General features: G+C 39.5%; 1 protein-coding gene across 18 annotated transcripts in view; it reads right to left on the reverse strand.

The window, feature by feature from the left end:
* kcnma1a (potassium large conductance calcium-activated channel, subfamily M, alpha member 1a) overlaps positions 1-26,946 on the reverse strand; it is a 258,450-nt gene that overhangs the window by 36,335 nt on the left and 195,169 nt on the right. For 15 of the 18 annotated variants that reach the window (XM_049481012.1, XM_049481011.1, XM_022684870.2 and 12 more), the window contains 3 exons: positions 26,305-26,391; positions 25,312-25,388; positions 1,525-1,618 (listed from right to left, as the gene is read on the reverse strand). In XM_049481012.1, coding sequence (XP_049336969.1) covers positions 1,525-1,618; positions 25,312-25,388; positions 26,305-26,391 — 258 coding nt within the window. Of the gene's footprint in view, positions 1-1,524; positions 1,619-7,467; positions 7,501-13,779; positions 13,954-20,424; positions 20,434-25,311; positions 25,389-26,304; positions 26,392-26,946 lie in introns of all 18 variants that reach the window. The other 3 variants (XM_049481018.1, XM_022684855.2, XM_022684875.2) reach the window with 3 other exon arrangements.

Below are 26,946 nucleotides of genomic sequence, written 5' to 3' on the forward strand. Positions count from 1 at the left end.
GGGAGTGATGGGTGAGAGCGCCAACTACCCACCCCAGCCAGAGACAGCATGACCCGGGTTTTAAACTCTAGATACTGAGGCCAATACTGACATGGTGTTATTCTTCTGAGTCACTCTAAGACCTTGTGCTTTCTGACAAAACATTTATTGGCTTTTTAACAAGAATACATTAAGAGACCACTTTAGTTTCTGAATCAGTTTCTTTGATTTTGCTATTTATAGGTATATATAGGTAAATTAACATTGCTGTTTTATTCTATAAACTACAAAAACATTTATTTCAAATTCCCGCAAAAATATTGTCATTTAGTGCATTTATTTGCAGAAAATGAGAAATGGCTGAAATAAAAAAAACAAGAAGCAGCGCTTTCAGTCCTTAAATAATGCAAAAAAAACAAGTTCATATAGTTTTAAGAATTCAGGAATCAATATTTGGTGGAATAACCCTAGTTTTTATCACAGTTTTCATGCATGCTTTCCTCCACCAGTCTTACACACTGCTTTTGGATAACTTTATGCCACTCCTAGTGTATTCATCATCTTTCCCTTGAGGTTTTCAATTTGGTAAAATCAAAGAAATTGATCATTTTAGGTGGTGTCTTATTTTTTCCAGAGCTGTGTGTGTGTGTATATTGGTGAATGAGGACCAGAGCTAGTAGGTACATTAATGTGTTTAGAACTTTTAGGGCATTTCAGTCCAAACTACACATATCAAAGACATACAGTGCAAAAAACAAACAAATACATAAATTATAACTAACTTTTATTTATATTTTGGAACTGAGCGAGTCATAAGGCTAAACTATATAGCATTGTAACTTTTGCAGTGCGCCGCATTGTCCTTTTGAATCTCTAGCTTGGCATTCTCGCCGGCTAATCTGAAATGGACAACCTTGTCTCTGCATTTTTAAAAGCCTTTGCATATGAGTCGCTGTCTCCTGGCCACATGGGCGGAAAGCAAGCCCTTTTATCAGTCAAAATCAATTAGCGGCTTTATAATTCCTCCGGACAGGATAAAAGGAAGGTAATATTTGAATTCATTTTTGATTGCGATGATACATCTCACATATGGCCTTAAGTACCAAAAACACTACTCGCTGGGGCTCCTACAATAGATGAAGAGCCCCAGGCTAAGTAACCACGCGGGCGTCTCTGATTGGTTGGCGCTGTCATTAGTGCCACCACTGTTTAAGAACTACATGTGGACGAGACTGGGGGGGTGACAGCTGAGACTTTAAAGCGAGAGTATTTTTCAAACAGCTTTTCATAGCCTCTTTCATGACAGAAATATTTCAGCTCTATCATTAAGCACTGACAGGCTGACAGCTTAAACGCCTGAGCCTTAGAGGGCTCCTCTCCTCTCCCTCGCTCCCTCTCTCCCTCGCCACTCCTCCTACTCCCACCATCCCACCACCATCTCTCCTGTCTCTCACTGCTGCTCCCTCTCTCTCTCTCCATCGCTCTCTCTCACTCTCTTTTTCCTTTTGAAGGCTGGAAGGGAGCGTCTCGAAATCAATGTCTTACCTCATCATTTTGGGCGAGCAGTTGGGTGAATTTCGCATGCCTCCGTTGCGCTGCTTCTTTTTGGGTGACAGCGTTGATGGATGCTCATCTTCGACTGCAAACACATGCAAAGAGAGTCAGACTGTGGACAGCGGGGATTGTAAAGTGTGCTGGAGATGACATATTAAAGAACACAAAAGCCAACACTCAATCAATCACGGCAAAAAGAAGTCAGAGAAGACCAAAAATAGAAAGAGAACACCGTTAGTAGGGACAAAAGGTACTTTTCAGGAAAAGCAAGAAGAAGAAGAAGTCACTGAGGACACTCATTTAGACCTGAACCTGATTAGTTCTGAGCCCTTCATTCTGCTCCATTTGTAAAAGTACATGTCAAGAAAAGTAAGTGAGGATGTTAAGTATGTATGTACAGTACATGTATATGTGAACAACTGTATGTGTGTGAACATGTGAGCACACAGTGGAACCTATAGCAGTCTGCATCAGTGCTGTAGCTTTTCTACATCTCTGTCGTTGTATTGTACAAAGCTTCAACAACAACAGAGAGAAAGAAAGAAAGCAAAGCGAAAAGAACAAAGAAAAAAAAGTAATTCACATCATGTGTTTTTTCTAATGGATCACTGCACGGCCCATCATCATCATCGCAGCTCTAAGTGATGAGAGGGGGCTGCTCTGTGTATATATCTTCCATGCCACAAGCACTTGACAAGCATGGATCCAGCCCACCGAGCTCGCTCATCTCATGCTGAAACGCCACTCCAACAGGAAATTACTGAGGGGCTTATGAAAGTCACAAGCACTCCTGCTACTGAACACACCATCCGTAAGAGTGCAAGAGTGGAGCTGCCTGAAGGTCAACATCAGCTCCTCACACTCTAGGGGATGTTACAGCAACTTGACTAAACAGCAACAGGATGCATAGGACAGGATTTTCATAGATTCTTCCTAATAAAGGATGTAGATAGTGTCCACTGAAATCAGAATTTCTGTATATACACTATTTTTCAGTCCTTTTTAATATTGAAATTTTAGTTTAAAATGTGTAAATGTGCTGCAACTGAAATTGCATTAAATATGATAAATATTAGGAGATTACTGTTTTACATCTGCAGGTAAAAACTCTACCTATTACAACATGTAGCCCTTCCTATTCTCAAGACTACTAACTATAAAAAACTGTGGTGTAATGGACATTAAACATATCAATTCCTATGATGGTCTCATCATAGTCAATTAGACAGTTCAAAACTCTAGTTTTTAACTGTGGAAACATTAACCTATTTTTGTATCTAAGAAAGAACAAAAAAAATACATTTACTTAGAACTGTGTTTTATGTAGTGTTATTTCACAGTTCTAGAGTGGCACAACTGTCTAAGTGCCAGCTTATCTAAAATGAGTGATCTTTTTCAAAAGCATCCCATTTAGGGAAAGTCATGTGAAGTTCTAACCAGCAGATTGGATAAACAATATACAAAATAAGGGGAGAGAAGCCAAAGACTTAACATCTTAATATCATAAATATTTAGGCAATTTCTGAGCTGTAGCAGATATATATTACAGTAGATACTGATATCTGAGTTGTGCTTAATAAAATACATTTGTATTGTTGACCAAACTGAGATGCAGAATTGAAAATATGAGTTTTGATTAGGTTGAGTTAATTTAAAAAAAATTAAAAAGTCCTTGTATTTTATTATAACATTTAAGCAATTTCAACTGCAGCACATTTACTTATGTTTCATTATCTCAAGCCAATATCTATTGTGGACCAAAATTATGAAGAAGTAAAAATGGAGGTAAGGAAAAGTTTACGCAAAAGTGTTCTTTTTTTTTTAATCAAATTATGAATGTGGTGCACATTTATTTTCAGTGCTGTGCTAAACACTATGTATTTGATTATGAGAGCAGAGAGAAAAAGAGTGTTCAAACTGGGTCATAGACGTTATTAACATTCCAAACTAAAACATGCACAAATTCTTCAGTTAAGAGTTCCAAATCACAGCAGAGGAATTAGTAAAAAATCTGCACACATCTCAAGCAGGGCTGCTGTAACACATGTAAGCCTAAGTATCTCTCTCATTTGCTTGACATCTAATTGTGCTAATGAATAAAGACAAATTTCAAAAAAGCTCTGTCTGGGGATGAAGCAAATGCCAGCATTTGACATTTGCAACTCCACAATGGCCAGAGCATCGTGAAACACTAATCAACTTTCAAAATATCACTCCTGCTAAGCCGGCCGTTGCGCAGCCCTTTGTTTCCCTATTATGGGTGAGGAGCGAGTGTCCAGGCTAAGCTGGGCCACAATGCTGCCCTTGCTCCTCCAAATTAGGCTGTGGAGATTTACGAGCTACAGCAGTGCCCTTCAGGAAGAACCTTAACAATGAAATAACTCTACCTGCAGCGTGGCCGCTTCAGCAAGTCCCGGCTCACTCCAAATTACATTACAGCACTTTTTACAACTTCAATCAGAACAGGATCATCCGGCAGAGTGCGGCTGTGTGTGGTCTGTTCCAGTCCACGGGCATCAATAGCTGCTGCTCTCTGTTTTTTTTTTGTTTTTTTTTTTATCTGTGTTTCAGACAATTTGACTAGGCACCTGTTCTTTATTGGCTTAAGGATTCTTAATTTCTGTTTTTTAACTGAATATGTACTCTGAACAGCAGCAATAGAACAGCTATAATTTAGCTACACACTATCTCAAACACACACACACATTCAAATACACACACACACAGTGCTGGGAGGGCGGGTAATCGAGTTGGTTGCAAGCAGATCTGTCATTATCAAATATACAGTATAAGTAATTAAATAATATACAATAATTATTGTGATGCTTTTAAAACAATTAACAATTAAAACAATAATCAATTTACATTTATAGATTTGTGATGGTAAAAATTATTTTTTTAAATTATGATTTTAAAGCATTTATGTTAGTCTATTTATCATAGAATTAAGATGCAATGTGCAGAATAGCTGCCAGATTTTTTTTTAAGTAAAATACAACAAAAAAAATTAAGAATCAACATGTTTGTATGTATCCTAAAAAATAAGTGAAACAAACATGTGCACCCATGCTTTCTCTGTTACTAGTACAAGAATTTGTAAAAATGCGTAAAATGATCATTATACATGAACTCACTAATCATTACTGATCCGTCATGAAGTTATTTTAAAATTTAATATCTGTTTTTGCTCTTTTTTAATGGAGTAATGGAGCTGAATTGAGCGATCGTGACAGCCCTGCTTGCAAGCTGTGTTACATGCATGCAGCCATGCCTGCGGGGCGGAGGGTGGTGTTTGGGGGACTGATGCAGGCTGCTAAGGGGCCACCTACAGGGCGTGGGGGTGCGTGTGGAGGAGAGCGTGGAGGAGAGCGTAGAGGAGAGCGTGGAGGAGGAGCTGGGGTGGTAGCGGTATTTCCCCGGCAGGCTGCGGGCCCGGTTCAGGCCGGTCATGCTGAGGTGTCTGCGCGCGGGTGGGACAGGAGGGAGCAGGCTTCCTTTGCGGTTATTAACGAGAGGCACGGAGGCCACGGCAGAAAGCTCCAGCACGGGCCGCGGGCTGCTGGCCAGAGCGCCAGGAGCAGCCGTGCTGTTGGCTGCTTTAATTGTGCGATTTTGAAAAGTGGGCTTAACTTCCTCCTTTACTGTCAAACAATGGAAGATAAGAACAATGAGGACTGGTGCGTGCCTTGCCTTTCTTCTGCACAGACACAAAAACACAATCACACACAGATTTACTTATTCACTCACACATCTGCACACAAACACACCCTTAAAAAGAACTTTGCTCTCAAAGTGCTCACAAACGGTTAGTCTTCTATATTAGTGTATTCTGATTAATTCAGGGAATTAATGTTTGAGTTAAATCATGTTTTATTGAACTCAGCTGAAGTGACCCGAGAACTCGTGCCATTATTCTTGTAAGTAAGAGCGAAAACAAAATACATTATATGATTAAATCATTTTATTATCCATTATTAATCGCCATACTGCTCGAGAACCGAACAATAAATATTTAAGCATGAAAATAAAAGTTAATGCGATTTCCTTTGCTGGACCATTTACTTTCCCCTTTGATTACTATTTAAGCTCAGAGAGGCAGAGTTTTTTGGCCACAAAGGCCGCCGTCACATTTCTAAATAATTGAGGATGACACCTTGGTTTTATTAAATACCACTTAACCACTTGGCATGCACTTAAAGTGAAATGTTCAATATGACATTTGCTTTGCCATTGCTACTAAGCATGAATTAATTAAATGCACTCTTCTTTCCTCTCTCTCACTCGTCCATAGAACAGAACAAAGCACTGCACACTTCACATGATAACAGCCTCCGACAGACTGAATCAGCTCAGACAGCAGGTAGGAACGTTCTGCATTTCTACAGCAGTCCTCTTAGAATTAGTAGTTACACTTTACAGCTTTGCAGAACCGCACAAACACAAAACCTACAGCTAAAAGAGCACTAAAATCCATTTACACTGCACCGTAAAATCTAATCTTTTAAATAACATTGTCCATCTGAAGCTAAAACAGGCTGAAGACTCAAGCTTAATGCACGTCTATCGCAGTGAGTTGCGCACATAGGCCAAGTGAAGTCAGTGGTTCATGCTGGGACTCATCAAACACACCGTCTGCCACCAGAATCCAGAGCCTCTCCGACTTAACGGCATCTACACAAGAGGTAAGAGGTTAACCAATATGTGGTGTAAGTGAAAAAGCAGTTTCCGTCTGCTCCCCAAACCTAGCTCTAAGCAATAAATAGACGGTTATTTCTGCCGTCAGCTGCCGCATAGATTTAAAGGCCGCCACGGATAACTCCTGGATTCATCTGGCCCCTGTCAAACACACGCAGCATTACACGGACAACATGCACCGTGGCACTTTCACTGCGGATTTACAATAATCCAGACGGCAACTGTCCCTTCCTGAAATGCAAATGCTGTGATGAAGCCTGATTGCAGAACCCTTATCAAGGCCACGGTCAATTGTGGAATATGTAACTACGGCTCAGGCCAATTTAAATACGCTGTTGTAGCTGATGAACAAAACAATGCACATTATTTTGCATCTTATTATTGTTATTATTATTATTTGATTATAATTATTATTATTGATGCTGTTGCATGCAAATGTAAAACAACAACAACAACAACAAAAAAGTATTAAATACAAATCTTAAAAAAAGAACAGTAAGCAAAGCATTTTGCTATTGTTTTGTTTAGAGTTAGCACAGTCTGAGCAAAAATAATAATATTAATAAAAAAATACAAAATACAAATAATTCATAACAAATGTTCAACAAATATTCATATTCATAACAAAAATAAAAGTGCATTTAAAATGCTGCTCTCACTACGCTTCAGTATGCCTCAGTAAAGCCTGCACTCTGCAAGTATATACAGTAAATATACTGAGCCTTAAACTGAGCCTCTCTCTCTTTCTCTCTCTCTTTTCCTTCCTTCCTTCTCTGTTTTCCCTGGAGCTGTAGCGCCATCTGCTGCTGAACTCGGCACAATGCAAGCAAGCCCATCGATGAGCCTCTAAACATGTGCGCTATTTATGAAGTTCATAGCGTTACGGGCTCTTAAACCATCTCTCACAAGGACAGAGCGCTCTTTATCCAGCATCTGGATTTCATGTGGGTTTCCTCCATCAGCACCTGACCTTTCCCCCGTCCCGCACATGTTTTACAGCAACAGAGCAGAGAGCCACTCTGACGCATTTGACTAGAGTCCAGCGCTGAAGAACTGTCATCGCAGGCTCCTATCAATCTCCACGCTTCTACAGAGAGCTGAAGATGGCAGCTTTGTAGCGTAATACTTCAGGGGGCAAAATCACATAAAGCACAAAAGCACAGCAGACAGGTTACATGAGGAGAGCTAGATGAGTGGAGCAGAGGAGGAGGAATGTGGAAAACAGAGGAGCAGACTTACGTGATCTGACATATCCGTTATACTTATATTTGGCTGAGCGGAGTGCGGAGACAAATGAGAGGTTACGAGGAGGGAGGGAAGGAAGGAAGGAGGGAGAGAGACAGAAAAAGAGAAAGGGAAAGAAAGAAAAAGAGAGAGAAAAAGAGAATGAAGGTGAGAAACAGTACACCGACACAGAACACAGAGAAACAGATCAGATGAAAATAAAAAAGAGAGATTTAAGTTTAAATGAATCAGCATTTAAACAGAGTCCAAAGCAAAAATGAAGCAATGACAGAAACAAAAATGTTGATATTGATGATGCTGGTGGTGAAAATGATGACGATCAGTGTGAAGATGAACAAAGTGAAGAAAAGGAGAAAATGAAATGAGGGCAGATGAAAATCAGCCAGTGCTTTTTGTTTTAAACAGCAAGCAGCATTTTTGTGAAACCACATCCTACACTACTTATGCAGTCTAATGTACTGATCATTGAGTCTAACATTATGATGTTCAGCTTCACAAACAGCAACACTGCATTCCCCGGCAAAAAAAACATATATATATATAGTCCTGAAGCTCCAAAGCTCCACACTTAAAGCTCCATCTGGTGTGAGGAAAACTTCCCACACAACACAGAACACCACACGAGCTGTAATCTCACACTGCTAAATAAAAAAGAATCATTGTCTTGTGGTAAACTCTCTTCACTGAGCACACAGCCAACTTAGCATTTCTGACAAACATGCGTGCTATATTTCCTGTTATGAATGACTCAATACAATTATAGTCAATTTATTTTACAACACATATCCCTATAAACTGCAGGGAAACATATGACACAACAAGCAGCCAGTCAGGGAAACATATTCATCATCATGTTGTGTTTTTTAAGAAGACAGCAGTGTGTGTGTGTGATCAGGAGGAACAGAAACAAACAAAATAGAACAGTATAGCATAGTTAACTCAATGACGTGTTTTTAAAAAGCTGCATATACCAGTATAAATGTATTTTTATGTAATATACTAATGAAGTCTGTGCCACATTTACACCCAAATAAAACAACAGCATGACAAAAAATAAGAAAAATGGCAGACATGGAAACAAACTTGGATATTTGGTGAAGCGATTGAATTTGATATTGTTAACTAGCCACTATCAAAATATTAATCTAAGAGGAAACACCGAAGGAAGACAGGGCAGAAGAACATATAAAATCAACCTATCAAATCACCTATTTACTGTATGTATCTATGTATATTTTACCTATCTCTATTTGTACAGTTCTGAAAAAAAAATTAAGAGACCATTTCAGTTTCTGAATCAGTTTCTCTGATTTAGCTATTTATAGGTATATGTTTGAGTAAAATGAACATTGCTGATTTATTCTATAATTGTTAGTATAAAAATGAGACCTTTCTCCCAAAGTCAAAATAAAATAATTGTCATTTAGAGCATTTATTTTCAGAAAATGAAAAATGGCTTAAATAACAATAAAGATGCAGAGCTTTCAGACCTCAAATAATGCAACAAAAAAGCTCATATTCATAGTTTTAAGAGTTCTGAAATCAATATTTGGTGGAATGCATCTTGGCATGTTCTTCTCCACCAGTCTTACTGCATTTGGATAATTTTATGCCACTCCTGGTGCAAAAATGCAAGCAGTTCAGCTTGGTTTGATGGCTTCAGGTCATCCATCTTCCTTTAGATTATATTCAACATGTTTTCAATTTGGTAAAATCAAAGAAACTCATAATTTTTAAGAGGTCTCTTTTTTTTCAGAGCTATATATATCTTTATATGTATGTATGTGTGTATGTATCTGTCTACACAGACAAGCTGTGAGGTGTTATCTTGTAAGGGAGGCTAAAGACAGGCCAGCGTGCTCATGGTAAAGGCTGCATGAATGAGAGAGTTTGATAGTCTGATAGTGGGTGCCAGTGAGATGGCACATTCCACGGGACATGACCAAGTCATAGGACACAAAACTAGTTCCTGTCTCATGTCAGTGTATATGTGTGCAAATATATCATTTTAAAGAACTGAATATAAAAAAGAAAACAAATAAGTATAACAGAAATGTTACTACATTTTTTTTACCAACATACTATATAGGTTTTACACAAATATATAACTGCTAAGTATTATAATGGCCCTAAAAAGTCATTACAATAACTAAATCAAGAGTTTAAAGGATTGATTTCAGAAACTGGCTGTGATGCAGGTGGAAAGTACAGTGCACTTCACGGTGCCCCCTTAGCTGTGCCTTGCTCTGTTTCTCTACGCTTTGCTGTGTATCCAGAGACCCGCTCCTTCATTAGAGCTGTGGTATCCGATGCCGTAAAGGTCACGGCGCAGGCCCAGGGCGGGGCCGTGACATGAGCGCTCAGGCAGGGGCCCCGCGCCGGCCCTGGCATCTGTCGCCTGCTATCTGAGGGCGCGGGACGAGCGAGTGGCCGCTCCGGCTAGCATCTGTCCCGGACGGGCGGAGGGGGGCGGGCGGCCCCTGCTCCTGCCTGGTGGTAAGGAACTGTCAGGCCGAGTTTGCTGACGCACCAGCAGTGCTGGGGAAAATGAAAATGCAAACATAATTTCCGTGTCAGGCCGCATAAGGGCCGACTCAGCTGAGGTCCTCCCTGCGAGGAGCGGACAGGAGAATCCGCTCTTCAGGGCCGCCCCGCCCAGCCCTGCCCCAGCTCTCCAAATCATCATCTCCCACGTCTGACACCGAGCGGAGCCGGCAGGAGAGGAAAGAAAGAACGAAAGAAAAAAAAAATAAACATATGCCCCCAAGAGCAGAAAAGAAGCCCCTGACCTCTCCCTCCCGCCTCTCAGTCCAAGACTGGCCGCTGTTGTTTACAAAACAGTCATGGCCCCGGCTCCAGTGGAAGCTCTGTTATGTCCAAAACAGGAATTAATGCCCTCTGAGATGTGGAGCGCCTTTTAGACTCCTTAAATCTGCCGTAATGAGAGGATAAGTCTCGGCAGGTAGAGCAGAGGGACCGTAATTGTCACCGTAACTTACTGCAGAGGCGGCTGAGCCGCTGCCGGCGCACGTGCCTCCTGCGGCTCGCGCTGTTCGTCGGTATCAAACACCTCTTAATGGTGTGCCGAGCTCCGCAGCCGTAAAGACGGCTACACCACTCCTGGCTCCTTGACAAGCGCTCTTTGGGCTTCTGCTGCTGCAGCTAACAGCAAAAAAGAGACGCAGTTGTCTACCTCTCATGAATCTCATTTTCATACTAATAATTCTTTGTCTGGTTCCGGGATGGAAAAGCATTAGCATCCAGATGGTTGCACGTGCGGAATGAAGCAAAGAGCAGCAGGGCAGAGAAGAGAGGAGTGGAGCGGAGGAGGCTCTGAAGATGCAGCACTGCTTGTCTAGGACAGAGCACCTATGCTGCCACGCGTTCCCCACATTCTGCAGAATTACTGCATCCAGGGGAGCTGTATTTATCTCAGCAATAACTGCGCTCATATAATGCGGAGGTATAACTCTGAGAGCGCCATGCTTAGCGGAGGCACACTGTGATATATACGCTATGTGACCCGTGGGGTGCAGAGCGGCTGGAGTACACAACTCTCATTTTACAGGACGCTGTTTTCCAGCTTCTTCTCTGCCCACTGAATTAAAGTACACGATCCGACAGGCAGGAGGCCTCAGAGCGCTCAGAGAAGCTCGCTAACTCGACTGCGTGTACAGCTGCCGCTCTGTTCGCTGTGTTTATGAGGTGCGAGCGTTATCAGTAGAAGCTGAACTTGAAACCGCATACAAGATCGAGTCCAAAAGAAATCAATTATTCAACCCAGCGAAATCAAAGTCAGACAGAGGCTCGGAAATTAATTCCTCATCATAGGAACGTTGTGTTCGCTCTGACACAAAACCGATGAGAGAAAGCAAAGCAAATCCTGAGCTCCAACAACTGTCAGAGGTATGAAGCTCTAACTGAACACGCACTCAAATCAGAAACAGTAAAAAAAAAAAAAAACGCTAAGACAGTGAAAGGAAAGGATTTCCTGAAATCCAACAAGGGATGATGGGGCGATGGGAGATCAGTAACAATGTAATGGCCAGTAATTGGTATCCTGGGATATCACCCCCCGACCAAAACACAAGACTCGAAGCCAAACTCATCATAGCGTGTTTGACACTAATCTAACGGGATGTGGAGAGCGGTCGGAGAGCAGTTCAGAGGAAATGCAATCGTCTGAACTGACCCCTGCTTTGATAAGCAGCCCATGCTACTGCCAGGACGAACTGACAGACACTTTAGTATTTCACATCTGCCGGGGCTTAATGAGAAGGCCCCTCCACAGCACTGCGCGGCGCGCGGCTTACTGCGTCTGTCATCCGCACTCCTTCTACGGACCCAATCACTGGCATCTCAATTGAGTTTCTGCCAGGGGATCTCTTTTTAACTTTTACATCGAGCCAGACAGTCCCACTGTGGTATACAAGGCATTAAATAAAGGACATTGACTGCTTTTTCTTCGTCTCTGGTTGCTGGCTAAGAGAAAAGCATTGAGCAGGGAGAGGAGCTTGATCCCATGGCAGAGTGAAGAGCGCTCTGTGTTTGTCTACTCGATTGTGTACTTCATTATAAGCAAATTCACTGGGAGAAAAATTGTTTTCTCTGGGCTTGTGGAAACATTAGAGGGATAATGGCCTATGGATAAAAGATGATTGTCCAAGAATAGGAGCACAGAGACAGGCCAGTGTGTACTTACTCTTGAACTAAGCTCTGCATGGGCAAATAAGTGCTAGGAGTACAAAGCTCCTTTCAAAGAAAATATGAAAAATACAACCCCAAATCTGAAATGTTGCTTACATTTATGTTGACTTTTATCTCATTATGAAGATAAGTCATGTTTTGTCTAGCTATCTTTATTTCTTTTGCTAATAAACATCTAGGTGCAATCATTAAATATTAGTAATCAATTTAATAGCTGATATTACCACATTGGGAAAGGGTTACTTGGGTAAACATTAGCACAGAGGCATCTGCAATTCTCCATCACAAAGTGATGTCAAATTTTTATAAACTTTATAAGAAAAAATAGATATTATGTGCAAGCGTGGACCACAGTAAAAAGGACCATTCAGACTGTTATCAGTAACATGTCCAATAGCCAGGGTCTGTCATGGCATGGTACACTTTTGTGATAGCAGGGTGAATGAAGAAAAGTACACGTGTTGTCTTCAAGACAACATCTTTTTTTCAGGGATGTCTATGAGATTTTTTTAACAAGACAATGCAACATCACAAGCTGCCTCCACTTACACAGGCATCGTTACTGAGCATTAGTTTTTAACAGGCCTGAAATGCAAGAACACCTGTGTATTAACAAATATAAAGAAACGAATAAAGTTTACTACAGAAACGATGAAACATCTTGCGTTCATAGTGTCTGCAATGAAATAAAAGTCAAATAAAATATAAGAAACTCTGTGTGTGTTCTCTGTAATCTGGGGTTGTACAAATTATATTACACAAAATATGTGATATATGTGCCAATAAATGTTGCAAATGTAAATAAAACTTAATTAACAATGAGGGTGACTGTAAAATAGCACTCAAACAATGAACAACAGCATCTTTACAAATGGACAGAGCTCTTCAGGCAAATGTCTGATTTGACCACACATTCATTTCTATAATCCTAGCCACATTTGTTTCTCACTGTCCCCATATACAGAACAAAACACAGCATTATAACACAACACTGATGACACACTCTTCAAAATGATCCCAGATGTTGATGCTGCTTAGTTGGAAAAAGACAGAAAGTTAGCAAAGCATTTCTTTTTCATCATCCTCAACCTGAAGGACCATCAATAATCACTGAACATCGGCACATCATCAATATCAACATAATTTACAACTTTACAGTACATGACAAAAAGCCCATCAAATCAATGTTCTTTCAGAGCAAACATTGAACAGATAAGATTGTAAAGCCTGTTTTGCAGTTGTTTAACACCGAACAGTGACCAAGTGTGAAGGCACCAGCACCACTGCACAAGGCTCCACTAATACACACTGCATGCGCCAACACACTCCTACCACCTAGTGCGGCACCATCACAAAGAAGCCACAGCACTACCACTACCACCAGACCACTGTACAGAAAAATCATACTTATCAATAAGAAACAACCACCCACAAAAAAGCCACAGAGAGGGGAACAGTGGTGGCAGAAGTAACAAAAAAAAAAACGAAAATAAAATTAAAAACAAAATTAAAAGAGCACAGCACAGCACATGGAGGACATCGAACACAAACACAGGTCACAGACGTGAAAGAACAGTGTGGTTTGGCGATCGAACTTACAGGCACGTAAACTGGTTGAGCAATCATGAACAGAGACAGAAGAAAGTGGGAAGGCCCTCTGAAGGCTGTCCATGTTACTATGTACACTGCCTGACATGCACGAGCAGTCGCGCTCAGAGCGCCCGCAATCAAAACAACATGCCAGTTTCATTCGCTTGTAGACGGACATCTTGGCTATAGTCATGTGTTGGATGAGAGGAGAGGAGAAGCAGCAGGTTAATGGCAAGGAAAAAAAAGAGTTTATCAACCAGGGATGTCTGAAGGTAACTTTGTTTTTTAAAGGAACAGAAAGTGAAAAATAAAAAGCCTTAGCAGCAAGCTCTCACAGACTTGACCCGTCAGTGGGAGACGAACATGCAGCTCCTGCTCGGCTGCCAGATCTTCCACACATAACTCTTCCTCTGTCAGGAAAGTATTTGAGTAGGCCGAATCAACTTCATTAAGAAGATACAAATGAAAATTTAGTGAATTTTTTTCTGCTGTTTCTCTACGGTTGCAGGAAGCAGCCATCCCGCCAGGGTCAAGCTGTGCCCTAAGGCTGATTATGTCACAAAAGGTCAGATATGGCAGTAGGGACAGTGGGATAAGGGGCAGGAAAAGGGGGCATTCAGGCAGAGAGGAATGGGTGAATGCATTCAGCAGCTAACTCGCTTCATCAACTGCATCCTCTAGATCACGTACCTGTATCCCATCATGCAGCAGCAGGGCTCTGTCAGTGGCATCGCACTACACTACAGGCTCTATTATTTACTTAACTCTAATGCCAGCTCACCACACATGCCCCCGTCTACTGTGATAGCCAGACTGAGCTAAAACTGTGTAGGAATTTCATGAAAACTTTCAAGGTAGATTGCAATTATGCTGTACGATGTTTCTGAAGATATTTAATATTTTTCGCACAATAAGGGGCACTTAAATTCCTTTATATTTTCCAAAAATTGACAGTGCACCTTATGTATGAATTATGATTTTTTTTTCAGTCAGGTTGTAAGGAGCAGTCACTCCGCTGAAGTACAGCATTATACAGGAGTTTTAATTTAGTTTTTCCAGCACTGGGTCTGGACCAGTATTAGCATTAGCCACAAACCACGCTAAGCCTAAGCTCTTTTGCCGTTTAGAGGTGAGTATTACCAACCTGTAGCCTTTTGCTAACTCCGGCTAGCACTGCTAGAGCAGTATTAGCATTAGCCATTAATTGCACTAAGTGCTAGTTTTTTCACCATTCAGAGGTGAGAATTATCGGCCTGTAGCCTGTTGCTAACCTCGGGCAGCACTGCTGGAGCAGCATTAGCCATTAACTGCGCTAATCGCTAGCTCTTTCACCATTCAGAGGTAAGTATATTGGACTGTGTCCTAACTGAACCGCTAGCTGATATCATCCTGGCTTACAAAACACTCAGAGTTACTCAGTGTAGCGCTGTTGGGTGGCATTTATATCCAGCTAGCCCTGTGGTTAGAAGCTAATGCTAATGCTCTGCACCTAAACTTAGTGGAAACCTTAGTGGTGTGCCTTATGTATGAAAATAGACCAGAAAATAGACGTTTATTGATAGTGCGCTTTATTATCCGGTGCACCTTATAGTGGGAAATCATTTAATGATTTATAAAGATTCTCGTTTTCTCAGAACTGCACAAATTGGTTTTGTTGCTAAGTTTGTAAGACTACACTTTTTGCCACACAAAACGAAGGATCTTCATAAGGAGAAAATGTCTTAACTTTTGTAATAAAATAAAAGTCTGTAAATGGATTGTATTCAAAGCTTTTTTGAAGCATTTCTATTTATCTATTCATCCTAAAACACATGTAACACGATCTATGCAAATGTATATATGTACAATGTATCGCACCTCATTTAAAAAGAGGTGAAAAACTTTGTAATAGATAGATAGATACTTTATTGATCCCCGAGGGGAAATTTTGGAACATCAGAATAAATGGGCAGGGCTAAACTGCTACAGTCTGGTTATATGGGAAAAGTGTGGGGCCAAAAGTGTCAATGTTTATGACACCCTAAAAAATGGGCTAATTTTGTGTGGTTTATATATTTTTTAATGGAAAAAAAGTAAATCACAGTTCTGCAAGAGTTTTTGTGCAATCACGTAAGAATGTATTTGGGAGCGTGTTCCACAAAGTATGTTTGTGTACCCATAAAGTGTATCTCGGGGGAGTGGTGGTGAGAGGCTACAGCAGTTTGTCTGCTGTGATCTAAGCTTAAAACATAAAAAAAACAAAAAAAACAAAAATATATAAAACAGCAAAATAAACAGTCCCTGGTACTCATTCTCCTGGTGCCTCTGCTTTAACGGACCATAATCAAGTCTGGCACCCGCTCTGCAGGGAAAATGCTGCTTTTTGGCTTCCATCTGAAAACATTAGCCTAAATTAAGAGGCCAATTTCAGTACTACGCCAGCGAGAGAATAGGGTACATTAACCTCAGGGACTGTTTTTCTCTTGGTTTTTTTTTTTGTTTGTTCTTTTTTTCACCCCTATAGGATCATGCATAAGAGCTCAAATTAGGGATCGTAAGCATGCAGAGAGATGGCTGCAGTCTCAGCGTTGGAGTGGAGACTAGTCAACTGTTTGCAGGACAGAAACAGTTCAAGGCGGCACCCTGTCGTGCAGCAGTGAGGCTGAGACTTCAATGTCATGCTGAAATCCGTCACTTCAGAGATTTGAGGTTGACATTCATCAAAGCATTCGTCATGTGGATATGTTAGCCAGAGAGAGAGACATGGAAGGAGGAGGAGGAGAAGACACGAGACAACATGACGACGTGAGGGACTTTAACGTAGCTACAAACAGACCCTAACTGAAGCCTCTTAAACCCCAGAACCAGATTTAGCAAGAATGCTGCCGGCACTCTGTAAAAAAAAAAAACAGCTTTCCAAACAGTGATAGAAAATTAGAAGAATAGAATTCGACACACTGCAGAACCAAGAATGCCAAATAAAACACACACACACACAATTATAAATATATATATATATATATATATATATATATATATATGTGATTGCTGAGGTAAACAACCTGTGATGATTGATTAATTAATGCTCTAAACTGTAGATTCTACAGTGCTCTCCAATACAAAGGCAACACACATCAATCAGAGCAAATCTATTTTTCTCAAAAAAAAAGGAAAACAAAAAAAGCTTCTAAAAGAGGCAGCAGCAACAAACAAAAAAAAGAAAGAAAGAAAAAAAACATTCAAACATCACGTTCCACTGAGAGCTGAGAGACTTATAAAGAAAACCCAGTGACAAGTGAGAAAACCCCTTCCATTCACACCAAACTAACCCTCCAGCTGACAGCATTCTTGCTAAACAGGTTTAGGAGGACCTCAGTGCTCCATTTCTACTCCTACTCCAACTACAGAGCTATTCTGCCATCTAGAGGCCTCTTACTGTACAGCAGCTTGGTCAACCTTGATCCGCCATGGCTCTGATAGATCAGGAGAGGTATAGTAATCGTTGGCAGTGAGTAAAAAAGGGCCCACGTTTCTCAGAAGAGAATTGAAATGCAGAGCTGGACCATTTCAATTCGGAGAGTTAAGGATGAGCGCTATGTGTTGGAGAGAAGCTGGCCGGAGCCTGGGCAGCGGGGGCTAGGGTGAGGGGGTGATGTGGAAGCAAAGGGGAACCACATTGTTTTGATTGTGTTTTGGAGACAATGCTTGTTCAAGTCCAAGAATGTGAAGAACTTCCCAAAGGACACTTTCCGCTTTCTGAAAACACAGCGTCTTGGCAGTGAGTGTGTTTGTGCGTGCATGTATGTGTGTCTGTATGGGGTGCTCTTCCTCTGGGCGCTGGGACGTCCATAACTAGTGTTTCCAGTATCAGTCTGCTTGACATTTCGGACTGTCACCACATTCATTTCGGGTGCGGTTTTTGCTCAGGGCTTGGGACAACAGGGCTTTTGGGACTGGAGGCAGGGGGGCTGGGTTAGGATGAATACGGAATGAGGCTTGAATGTGCTATAAAGCAGGATGGACGCTGGCTTAATTCCATAATCTTATGGTTAACCCTTGGGGGAAATTACAGGAATTACTTATCCATGCTCTCACCATAAATGTGTTTTTTTTGGTTGTTGCTCTAATCAGCTGTAACTTTGTTAAAAGACATCTGGATTTAGACTGTACTATTGGAGAAGCTGGATATACTGTAGGTGTATATATAATATGTTAAGTATATCTGTATGTATACCACAAATTATGTATAGCATAAATGTACAGTAACAAGAAAAAGTATGTAAATATATGTTTCATAATTTTCTGCACAAATTTGTGATGATGTGATCTAATCTTAATCCAAGTCTAGGGTATTGACAATAAAATGTGCTTATAATAACAACAAAAAATCATGGATTATTCATGTCTTCATTTAAAAAAAAACTCATAGTGCTAGTGGAAAAGAATGTAAGGTGTATTATTGAATTAAGACCTTAAAAAAGTGAATTAAAGTCAAACATGAGATTTACTTCAGTTGTGCTACTTTAAAGTTGTGGCCTAGAGCTAATTTGATTGATTAAAACCACTCAAACCTTTTGAGTTTTGAGCTCCGCACAAGAAGTAGATAAGCTAATGCCGCACCAAAAAGAGCTTTCAAAGCATCTACAATTTAAAAAAAAAATACATAAAGCTGGAAGGGGTTTCAAAGACTTTAGAAATTAACCCGTTTACAGTAAAGTCAATTTGACAATGGCAACTCTGCCAAAAAGTGGGCAGCCAGGCAAAATGACCCCATAAGAACAACAGAGACTCATTAGTGATGTAAAGAAACAACCCAGAGTGACAGAAAAGATTTAAAATGGACAGATGAAACTAAGATTAAACCAGCAATTAATTTTTAAGTGTTCACTTACTTTTTCCACTACCACAATGAGTGTTGAAAGAGCGGGTTTAAAGACCTATTATAAAGACTTCTATTTGTGTTATTATTTTTGGTTATAACATTATATCTCTCAATACCCTTGACTTGGATGAATATCAGATCACATTTTATGACAAATATATTCAGAAAATTCAGAAAATCCAAAAGGTTCACATACTTTCTTCTTGACACTGTAAATCTGTGTATATAGCAAATAGAATGTAGAGTAAAGTATGTATATATGTATGTATGCATAGCACATAGCATGGAAGTAAAGTATGTACAGCTCTGGAAAAAAAGAGACCACATAAAAATGATAAGTTTCTTTGATTTTACCAAATTAAAAACCTCTGGAATATAATCAAGAGGAAGATGGATGATCACAAGCCGTCCAACCAAGATAAACTGCTTGATTTTTTGCACCAGGAGTGGAATAAAGTTATCCAAAAGCAGTGAGTAAGACTGGTGGAGGAGAACATGCCAAGATGCATGAAAACTCTGATTAAAAACCAGGGTTATTCAATAAATTTTGATTTCTGAACTCTTAAAACTTTATGAATATGAACTTGTTTTATTTGTATTATTTGAGGTGTGAAAGTTCTGCATATTTTTTTGTTATTTCAGCCATTTCTCATTTTTATTTGGAATTTGGGAGAAATGTTGTTTGTAGTTTATAGAATAAAACAACAATGTTCATTTTACTCAAACATATACCTATAAATAGCAAAATCAGAGAAACTGATTCAGAAACTGAAGTGGTCTCTTAATTTTTTCCAGAGCTGTATGCATAGCTCATAATGCAGAGGTATAGTATGTATATCTGATTTATCTGTATGTATAACATAGTTGAGCAAAGTAGAGTACTATTTTAACCTGAATACCAACATTAAAATTAGCTATGCAACTAGGCCTGTCACAATATCTTTTTTTTTTTGGACAATAAAAAAATAATTTTGCTAAAAATTACTGTTGTCATTTAAAGACATTTTATGCCCCAAATATAGGGTATATTTAAACACTGAGACTGGAAAACAAAAATGCTTAATCAACATATATATATATATATATATATATATATATATATATATATATATATATATATATATATATATATATATATATATATATATATATATATATATATGAAATAAAATACTGTTCAAACTGACATACAGGCTCATGTACATTATTGGGCTTACGTAGGGCAACAGTTTAGAAAATATATTATATTACATTATATTGAGATTATTTTTAGATGTTAAACAACAAATCAATTACATAATACAAACTGATCCCATATCTTCCATATCTGCATCTGTTTTAAATGAGCCCTTAAACTAGCAAGCTAGCAATAACTGCTAAAACAGAATCATTGCAGGCAGAGCATGAATAAGCCATCTGAATTATGGGGTTTTGAAGTTCTTGCATTGTTCACATTAATGTTAAAACACCTGGATCATAGGGATTGGTGTGAGTGGGGACAGTGGGCAGGTGTTTGGTCAGTCTCTGGGCGGTACCTTGCTGAAATCGTCTTGTTTGGGCTGAGGACAGTGTAAAGATGAGCGGTGTGGGGAGGATGCAGCAGCTAGACTGATACATGCAACATAGATATAGATATATAGATATATATATATATATACTATCAGCGTAGAGAGAAAGAGAGCAAAAGATATAGAAAGATAGAGAAAGAGAGAGAGAGAGAGAGAGAGAGAGAGGGTGAGAGTGAGAGACAGTTAGACTGCACTCTGGGCCACAGGGAACCCGTTTTTACTCACAATGTATCACTATCAGTGAGGGGTATAAATAAAGAGGCATATTCCCAGGCAGCAAGGAAGGAAATACATCAAAAAGTCTGTCAATGGTCATAAAAGGGTCAAAAAAAGAAAAATAAGAACAGAAAAGAAGAATAAAAACGGAACAGAAAAAATGGAAAAGTACACAAACATCTATTACAGCAATAGAAAGGTCATCTTTGTTTGAGAGAGGCAGATTTAAAACAGCTTCTAAGCAGCTGAAAAAAATAGCCAGTTACATCTAAAGCTATTAGCACGTCAATAAAATAGGCTGATGAAAATAAAGCTGCTTTGGCTGAACTGCAATGCCTACTGTATCTACAGTACACTACAGTCCCCAGTTACTAAACTTGCCCAGATTATTCATCCATATGATGAACAATATAATTGGGGCACCTGATCATTAATTTTTTTGTCTCTGAAGAAACAATGGTTTAAAAAAAAGTTTATTTTTGTTGGAGTAACTGTCTCAACTGTCCTGAGAAGGTTTTTACCACATTTTTGAGAGTAATTATGCAAGAATTTGATTGCATTCATTGACATGAGCATCAGTAATTTGAGGATGCTGAAAGATCACCACTTTCAACTCATTCCAAAAGTATTGTAGAGAGTATTTCAGAGAACAGTTCCACTGCTTCACAGCTCATTGCATGGATTATATATACTCCTCTAGCCCATGGAAGAACAGACCAATAGAAATGATAAAACAAATACTTGAAATAATTTCAATATTAAGAACATTTTGCATCTTTTACTCAAAGTCACTGGATTATAAGGCACACTATCAACACGGTAAATTCGCCAGTGTTAAATCAACACTTTTAGTGTTAAATTAAAGCTAAAAGTGTAAAATTGAACTCTAACAGTGTTGATTTAACACTGGCGAATTTCCTGTGAATGATTATCTATTTTCATACACAAGTTGCACCGGATTATAAGGTGCATTAAGCAACACTAGTAAAGATGCCTATATCAAAACGAGCAACGGTGTTGCCATGTTTCTATTTTAATGGGGAAGCTGGGGAAAGAGCCTATATAAAAAACACTGCTAAGTTAAACGAGTGCTGGATGTTAATCTACACAGATTTCTCTCCTGAAAACTATTTATTTGAGAGTAAAGCACTTTTGTTTATTTACAGTAAGCCCTAATTACCAATATTTTATCTAAGGATGCGTTCATTAGCATTAGCCGCTAATCGCAGCACTAGCGGGACATAAATGCCGCCCGTTAGCGCTAGACTGAGAAACCCTGAGTGTTCCAGTAAACCAGGGTGCTATCAGCTAGCGGTTCGTAACATGTAGCTTGTTTTAACACAGCAAACATGTAGACTACAGTCCAATATACTCACCTCTAAATGGCAAAAGAGCTAGCGCTTCGGTTAGCGGCTCATGCTAATGCTGCTGCACCCAGCCGTAGTTCTGGAGAAACTTCACTGAAAACTCACCCTTATATCGCTGTACTTCAGTGGCTTTACTGCTCCTTAATACCCGACTGGTAGAATTCATACATAAGGCGCAAAGGATTATAAAGCGCACTGTTGATTTTTGGAAAAATTAAAGGATTTTAAGTGCACCTTATAGTCTGAAAAATTCGGTAACATAATACAGAAAGATAACATAGTCCTATACCTATGAACTAAGGCTACACCTGCACATAACAATTTTTTTATTTTCTGTTCCTGTGACTGTTCATGATCCGATCAGCAACATTTAACAATAATACACACATGTGAGATACATATTTTTCCACTGGACAGTGACGACTAGGGTGACCAGATTCCAATTCAACAGATGTGGGACAAAGACTATTTTTGTGTGGGACAATGTGGGACACCAATGCATCGAGGCAGTCGAAACAAATAAAAAATGTGTGTAGCCTATATGTATGTATGTATGTGTGTATATATATATATATATATATATATATATATATATATATATATATATATATATATATATATATATAAATATATATATATATATATATATATATATGAAGAGTTTGGTTCCAAAACGCTATAAATCCATTTTTATCAATTTGAGTAAAAAAGGGTTTTCTTTAGCAAGAAAGTGGTAGGCTGAAAACCACCGTTTTCTGTTTCAAACTATCAAATACCATACTAAGGTTAAAATAACACAAAAAAATCAAATCAAGATTTTAATATTTAAAGATTTATTTTGAAAAATAATTCGTTTTTTCGCAAAACGCAATAAATCCATGCCAAGTTTTTTTTTTTCAAAATGTCTTATATATCCTTTGGCATCAATATATATATATTTTACTAATTATGTGCAAAATACAATACTAAATAACAGTAAATTGTACATCTGAATATAATAGTTTAACCATTGGGCCTAAAAACACAAATTTTAAAACATTTCTTTTCAAAAAAGTGCAAAATTTCATTAATGAACAAGACATTAACACTATAAAATCCCCAAAATCACGTTACATTAATGTGCTGTAGTGTAGTGTAGTGTAGTGTAGTGTGGTGTAGTATAGTGTGTGTGTGTGTGTGTGTTTGTGTGAACTGCAGATGACAGCGGGCATTTCCCCCCTCCTGAATGCCTCATTTTCTTTACCTTTTCTCGTACAGGAGACTCTTTTGATGGCTTTCTCTTTTTTTTCAATAACTGCTTCACGAACAGGCTCCTCTATACCATCAAAACCGCTCATTTTCGCGGACTTTGAGAGTGAAAAACGAAACTGAAAGTAGGCTACACGAAATACCGGCACGCTCAACAGCGGCCGTGTTTACATAAGATAGCTCGTGGAATGCTGCCCTGTGATTGGATGAGTGGAGATGTGGCGTTCTGCGGGAAAACAAGACTGGCGTTTATCGCGTTTTGGAAAAAAAGAGAGAAAACAGGGCAGCACGCCCCCTGCTGACAGCCTTCACTGCTTTCCCCACACAGCCGTTTAATAAATGCCAGATTACAAAACACGCATTTTAAAACTGGAGTCTGATTGCCACTAATGCGGGACAGCGTCTCAATTTGCGGGACGCATGAAAAGTAATGAAATTGCGTGACTGTCCCGCACAAAGCGGGACATCTGGTCACCCTAGTGACGACCCTAAATAGCAACTGGTCCTATGGTATAATGAATTCTCGCTTCAGAGACTCCTATTATATTTGCAATTCTTTTCAACAGTGACTAGACAAGCTCTGTCAGCAATGGATGCAAATTAAAGTAGCTGAATACATTCATTAAAATCATTGTCCACAACATTTGGACATTTAGACAGTGTGAGTCTAGTAACAATGCATTACTGCTGTGTAATAATTACAGCAATGCAATAACATTTATGTAACAGCATTCATGTTAATGCGTGCTTAGCTGAAACATAAATATGGCCTCCATTTAATGAGGCCAGCCAGGGGGCGGGCTCGAGCGGTGGGGCTGAGATGTCACTTCATTTAATTGTTATTATTAAAGCTGTGGAATTATACTAATGAAATACCTGCATAACTACATACACACCTACTCAGTTTCCATCTAATGATTCACGCTGCGATAACGGCTGACAATGAGTCTAACAGTCAGTGGTCTGAGCTTCTACACTGAGCAATACAAATCTTCATGACTATCTCCTTTCTACTTCAGCGCTCTCCTGTCAGACTGCGTTCAGGCTGGGCTGAGGTGCCGGGAGATGACAGTGGCGAGTCTGAGCAGCGCAAGCACCGGGCTCTCCGGGTAAACAGGGTAGATATGATTAGTAAAATGATTGCGGGGCCAGGAGTAAGCGTGTTTGTGGTGTGTGTGACGAGGGTGGGCTGGGGCTTTTTGCCTTTTGTTTTTCCACCTGACTGGTGCCATTATCTCGGCATCTCTCCTACTGATGCTAGCGTGGGCTGACAGCTTCTCTCTTCAGCCTCGCTAATCACGTCATTGCCTCTTCCCATCTCTATTTCTCTCTGTCTCCTTCTCTCCCTCTCCTTCCATCATTAGCATGTTGATGACTGGCTGTCTTCGTTTTTTTTTTTCAGCAGTCTTTTCCCCCCTCCTTGTCATCACTCATTGACCCTTTCTCCCCCTGCTTTCTCTCTTGCTCACTTTTTTAATAACGTGTGTCTCTACATCTCTTTTTCATCTCATCTCCCCGTATGCAAGCCTGTCACTAGCTGGCATCATTTTATGGCAGACCTGTTCTCTACTTAAAGCTTTTCTCCACTTTCTCCTTATGTGAATGAAGGTCACCTCAAGCCTTTGCTTTACCAGAACCTTTAGCATCACTGTGTTCTGAGTGTTGTAATACACGATATGTCCAAATGTAAGTGGACAACCTTTCAATCTATTGAACCTATTGGAACACTATCTAATGCCAGGAGTGGGCTATAGGGCTATAAACCTCCCAGTATTGAGCTGTAGAGCACTGGAAGTCCACAATGTTCTCCAATACATTTTTTTCTAAGAATTAGTTGGGCAGTTGATCTCTTTAATAATGCTCTTATCACTGAATGCAGTCAAATCCTCACAGCATCCCCTAGAAAACCTGTCCTCTGCACTGGACACAGTGACTCCAACAAAAACAATAAATGACAAGGTGTCCCAACAATTATATGTCCACAGTGTTTTTAACAAAAAGTATTGAGCAGATTCCAAAGGACTGACCTTTCCAAAATAACATTTCAAATAAAACTGTGAAGACATAAATAATAAACAAATATTTGAAATTAAATTGTTTATAATGAAAATAAAGCAATATAAGAGGCACACACTACATACTGAAGAAAAAAATAATTAAAAAAACAACAGGTAGAAAAACAAACAAATATCACTAATCCGATAAAGAACATACATCATCAGTTAGGTCCTGCTGAGAGCCAGTGAAATGTGAGGGAGGTGGGATGCCTTGGTGTACTTACGTCTCTTGCAGCCACACTTTTTGATCCTTTTGGGATCTGTGATGTCATCGTGACAAGCTTTGCAGTAGAAAAATGCTCTGAGAGAGAAACAGTGTAATGTTGAAACATGATAATGATAATTCTCCAATAAACTCATATACACAACAGAGCTTCATCACAAAGTGCTATCAGAGACTGACTAGTGCTACCCAACTGCTGTCTGGATATAATTGATTGCAGGCAATATTTACAACAGATTTTCGCTTGTTTACATAAGCTACATGACTAATGTAGAGTTTTGTGTATTCCCTTGGTTGTAATAAACATGGCATGGTTGCCAATAATTTGTAAGATTGATTGGGGACATTGTGTGAATACATCAGTTTTTACTGCGCTTCATTAATGCTAATAGTATGACCTTGCCTAGACCATAGACTGTACTATACAAAAGTGAACTGGGTGATAGCAGTTGAAAGTAAAGCTAAAACATCTCATATGTCCTCTAGTGGCTCACAACCTTATGCAAGTAATTAAAAAAGAAATAATCTTTCATTAAAAAGTATACAGGCATTTTTGCCATATCAGTTATGCATGCTCCACCCACATTAGTGTAATCCAGTGTTTTTCTTTATGCTAAGTTTATTGTCACTTATTCTCTCCCACCATAAGTTATGCCCTGCTGTCTGCTTAATGAGTGTGGTAAACAGACAGTCATTTTAATGTAGGGTGCTGGTGACTGCCTTCCTCTGGATCAGGCTCTTCCTGCAATGTAAGCTCACCGTTATTTACTGAAGTCCCCCTAACCCCCTTAGTTTTTCCTTCCTTTCCGGGCTTCCACTTCAGCCCATCTTTTAGCTTTATTACAAACATGGCAATGTGAGTGTCCATTCTTATATAGTCTATGGTTCTGACACACCAAGGTGCTAATCATCAGCCATTTCATATATTCCACCTGCTGCATCCCTAAAACTTAACCATCCATTGAAAAGTCTCTTTGAAGCAGGACATAAATACCTTTTGACCTCTTTGGCGTCACTGGCAATAAAGAATCCCAAGGTTCCCTCCTGCATCTTAACATGGTTCCCAGGGTTGATCAAAATACTGTTCAGTCAGAAAGAAGATCAAAGCAGTTAGCGGAAAGCAAACAAAGCTTGCACAGTCAAAAGCTCTAATCAAGAGGAATGGTACACACGTTTCTCCGTCCTTCAGAGAACACTAATGGGCCGAAAGAGCCTCTACACTGCACTGCAAAATGATTAAATAAATGCAGAATTTTTTATTCCTTGGGTCTGCTGGGAGGATAAGGAGCTAATCTGTTCCACAAAAAGAAATATCACTGTATGTTATAGTTTTTTAGCCCAAAACAAATAAGCACAATACACAGTAGAAAGAGCGATCAAATTGAACCCTTTTCTAATGGCAGTTTAGAAGTTTCAGGTTGGTCTGTGGGATGAAATAAAAGAACAAAAGAATTCAAATTAATCGCTTCAATGGGGAGGGGTGGTTTTGCTCAAGGCGTTATGATTGGCAGATCAACTGAAACAGATGGTCAGAAGGTTTGCTTCCAAACAACCCGTGGTTTACCTGTTTTCAGTACTGAGGAGTGGAATGTTAGGGAATGACCAGGCCTTTCAGAGTTAGAGATGCACCCTGAGC

Source organism: Astyanax mexicanus, chromosome 7 (assembly GCF_023375975.1).
Source record: "Astyanax mexicanus isolate ESR-SI-001 chromosome 7, AstMex3_surface, whole genome shotgun sequence".
NCBI classification, from domain to species: domain Eukaryota; kingdom Metazoa; phylum Chordata; class Actinopteri; order Characiformes; family Acestrorhamphidae; genus Astyanax; species Astyanax mexicanus.